General features: G+C 36.0%; 1 protein-coding gene across 1 annotated transcript; it reads left to right on the top strand.

Annotated features, from left to right (window-relative positions):
• Positions 1-1024: 1024 nt before the first annotated feature.
• LOC131531149 (SLAM family member 5-like) lies at positions 1025-3386 on the top strand. Its single transcript, XM_058761714.1, has 4 exons — positions 1025-1198; positions 1471-1791; positions 1895-2188; positions 2305-3386. Exons 1-4 carry the CDS (start codon positions 1135-1137, stop codon positions 2457-2459), a joined length of 834 nt encoding a protein of 277 aa, XP_058617697.1. The 5' UTR covers positions 1025-1134; the 3' UTR covers positions 2460-3386.
• The last annotated feature ends 866 nt before the right edge of the window (positions 3387-4252 follow it).

The following is a 4252-nucleotide window of genomic DNA, read 5'->3' as shown; positions in this document are numbered from 1 at the left end:
TACAGAAGACAGATTATCATTTAAATGCGTTGGTATTATAATCTTTAACAGGGTTCTATAAATGTGCACAACTTTAAATGTTTTTACACTTTCTAATATCTACACCTATACACATTAATTTTGATATCCTTCATAAATTACATTTTATTGGATGTCTGGTAGACTTGGACATTTATAATTCCCTTTTCTTTTGTCTTTTATTCTTCATTTTCCCTTTTTTTGGCTTTACCCTTAAGGCTGCCCCTAGAGGAGGGGCTCTGGTTATATTGTTAAAGTTTTTCTGCTTTTGTGTCAAACGCAGTTTCTCATCATGATTTAATGAGCCTGTAGATTAAAGAGTAAATGGTCATTTTTCTTACCATTGATCGGTAAGAGATGATCAGCCGTCAGTCTGTGTATGTACGTATATTATCAATGATTCTTGATGAGTAAAAACCTTGTTTTTTGACTTGTGACTCTTCCTTGACAGTTTTCAAACATCATTTGTGATGTATTGATTCAGTACTTTACTTCAAAAGCTGCTCTATGTAGGAGGGATGTAAAACTGAGACTGTGAGGTTCATAACCGCAGGACAGGAACAAACTGTTCACTTACAAGTTAAACTCGCATCAAACCAATGGCCACTCTCATCTAGAAACTATAGCACCATGTTGGAGAAAACCGACCACAGCAGGTTTCAGTTTGACTCTGTTGTTAGTGATGCTAGTGTCATGTACTTCAGTAAAGCTGTGAGACAACAGACTGATTTAACGTTTTGTTTGTTTTGCCACAACAACTGAATTGAATTATTACTACTATTCAAATTTTTAAATAAAAAATCTGCCATGAAAATTTAGGAAGATTTACACAATATTTCACTCTTATCAACATAGTTTTAAAATATTGTCAATGTTAAATAAAAATTAAGAATGCTTTCCACCACTAAGAACAATTACATTTTCAAACTGAGGCAGTACAACACCTATATAACTATAACACGTTCTCTCTCTCTCTGTGTGTGTGTGTGTGTGTGTGTGAACTAGGAGGGGCAAACTCTGTTGGGGGAAGATTCACACCACATTAATAGTTCAGCCGCGTTTGCTTAAATCAGTTTGAGAATTTTCTGCAGATGATCTTATTAGATCAGACTTTTCATGGAACAACGGAAGAAAATGTTTCACATGTTTATTTTCTGTTTGTGTTGGTGCTGTCTGAGTGGTAAGTTATATAAATATATTTTTATAGCTTAATGATATAAGCTGTGGTCATTTTCTTTTGCAGTTCTTCAAAAATGTATCAAATCAATTGTTTTATTTGAGTATACCATTTCAGATTCTACGTTTTTTTTTTTTTTACATTTCTTTAAGAAAGGAAATCCATTTTCTGCATGTTCTTCAGTTCACATTGTACAACATATTACAACTGACTTTAGACTTTGAAAGTCAAGAAGAGCCTTAATCTGTGAAACATCTGTTCCTTGCATTATTCAGGTGTGTTTGGTGAGACAGTGTCAGTGACGGAGGGCAATTCTATTACTCTACACCCTAATGTTACTAAAATACATGAAGATGACGATGTACTGTGGAAATTTGCATCTGAAAACTTGCTCATAGCTGAAATGAATAGAGCTGCTGGAATCTCCTCCACATACAATGAAGTTGTTGATGGGAGATTCAGAGACAGACTGAAGCTGGATAATCAGACTGGATCTCTGACCATCACAAACATTACATCTGAACACGCTGGACTCTATAAACTACAGATAAATGGTGCAAAATGGTCATTAAAAACATTCAATGTTACTGTCTATGGTGAGCATTCAGGTTATTTGTTTCTAACTTACATTCTAAAATGATCGAATGTATATGACAGACATTTTTATACATATTTCTTTTTATTCTCTCATGTTTTCAGCTCGTCTGCCTGTTCCTGTCATCAACAGAGGCTTTACACAATGTTCTTCATCATCGTCATCATCATATTGTTCATTGTTGTGTTCAGTGGTGAATGTGGGTCATGTGACTCTCTCCTGGTACAAAGGAAACAGTTTATTGTCCAGCATCAGTGTGTCTGATCTCAGCATCAGTCTCTCTCTACCTCTGGAGGTGGAATATCAGGATAAAAACACCTACAGCTGTGTGCTCCACAATCCCATCAGCAACCAGACGAGACACCTGGACATCAGTCGACTCTGTCACACATGTTCAGGTACAGTTTCTGTTTTACAAAACTGGGATAATTTTCGTTACGTTGACAGTAGTTTTTAAATTTCCAGTTCCTGAGGGGAGAAACCACAGTTTTATATTACCATTGTTTTTCCTCAGAAGTCCCTGTCCATTGTTGTGGTTCTACTGAAGCTGTGGTCCGATTGGTCGTCTCTTCTTTAGTGGGTGTGGCTACTGTGGCTGTTCTGGTTTATGACATCATATCCACAATAGGAGACAAGAAACAGAATCATAAACATTGTGACATAACTTAGAGTTTTAGTCTGTAAAAAGGTAAGACGCCTCTGATGTTGTCTGTGGTTCAGGAGTGGCTTAACAAGAGGAATACGACAACTGTATCCTAATTCCTTGACACGTCTGTGTGTGGTGGCTCTTGATGCCTTGACCCCAGCCTCAGTCCATTCCTTGTGAAGTTCACCCAAATTCTTAAATTGATTTTGCTGGTTCTCTCGGTTGGTTGTGCATCTTTTCCTTCCACTCAACTTTCTGCTAACATGCTTGGATACAGCAATCTGTGAACAGCCAGCTTCTTTGACAATGGATGTTTGTGGCTTACCCTCCTTGTGAAGGGTGTCAATGATTGTCTTCTGGACAGCTGTCAGATCAGCAGTCTTCCCCATGATTGTGTAGCCTAGTGAACCAAACTGAGAGACCATTTTGAAGGCTCAGGAAACCTTTGCAGGTGTTTTGAGTTGATTAGCTGATTGGCATGTCATCATATTCTAATTTGCTGAGATAGTGAATTGGTGGGTTTTTGTTAAATGTGAGCCAAAATCATCACAATTAAAAGAACCAAAAGACTTAAACTACTTCAGTCTATGTGCATTGAATTTATTTAATACATGAGTTTCACAATTTGAGTTGAATTAGTGAAATAAATGAACTTTTCCACGACATTCTAATTTATTGAGATGCACCTGTATTATGCCAACAAATACTTTTATTTTGGATGCGATTAATCGTTTGACTGCACTAATTTAATTAATTACTATAATACTGATATTTCTCTAGAAGTAACATCAAAAGTGGAAAAAGTAGGTCAGAACACAAACTGACCACCAAATGCAACTTTCAGATGCCATCTTTATTTTTTAGCTCAACTGTCACAGAATGGAATGCATAGGATTGTGGGATATCAGGCAGTGAAGGATACATCTATGCTGCCTTCAAAACTGATTAGATGAAGGCATCTCAGGAGACAGGAAGTGGAGCTAACATTGGATTCAGACACGCCTTCTTGCCTTCCTACCTTGGAATGCATCCTCTGGAGGCAAAATATTATTCTCTAGAATTGTTTATTTATTTTTTATTTTTTTGCATGCTTTATATGTGACATTTGAAATAAATTTATATAGTAATCAGCAGTGCTACTAGTCCCTTTCAAAACCTGCACTTTTTTTGTTAACATCACATTACAAATTTGTTACAAAATTTGTTATTAGGACAAAAAATATAGAATTATTTTGCAATTCCTAATTTAATTCAACATTAACAAAATGATGCAATATTATTGTCTTTTTTGCAATCATTTAATGCAGAAATTAAATATTTGATGTTTTGCAGGTCATGTCACCATTAACGACATCAGAGACCCATGATTATGTGAATATGTGGTTTAACCTCTTAACTGTCACCGTCCACCCTGTGGGACGCCTACCTTTACTTCACTATTTTACAATTAAATCCTAATCTAATCATGACAAACTATATATCGTTGGAAAGGTCTAAGACTCCTAAATAGGTATTTTACCACTTTTTCTGTTAAAAAATTATGTAGGAAAAGTAATAGATTAATTTATGACCAGAGGTGTCAAATCCAGGGTCAGAAAGTAAAAGTCCTGCCCTGTGTTTATTCCACCCATGAACTCAGCATGTCATTACTTTATACAAGTCATTCCTTTCAAGTCACAAGCAAGTTTCGAGTCAAATCCCAAGACCTCAACGAGTTGAGGTAATTAAGAGATAATTGAGAGACTAATTAAATGTTGATTGTGCATTAGTGATGAACACCTGCTGTTACTGTGAATCACAGAGGATCAGATGTTGA

This window comes from Onychostoma macrolepis, chromosome 22 (genome assembly GCF_012432095.1).
Source record: "Onychostoma macrolepis isolate SWU-2019 chromosome 22, ASM1243209v1, whole genome shotgun sequence".
Classification (NCBI taxonomy): Eukaryota; Metazoa; Chordata; class Actinopteri; order Cypriniformes; family Cyprinidae; genus Onychostoma; species Onychostoma macrolepis.
Note: the sequence above shows the minus strand (reverse complement) of the source record. Positions and strands in the feature narration are given on the sequence as shown.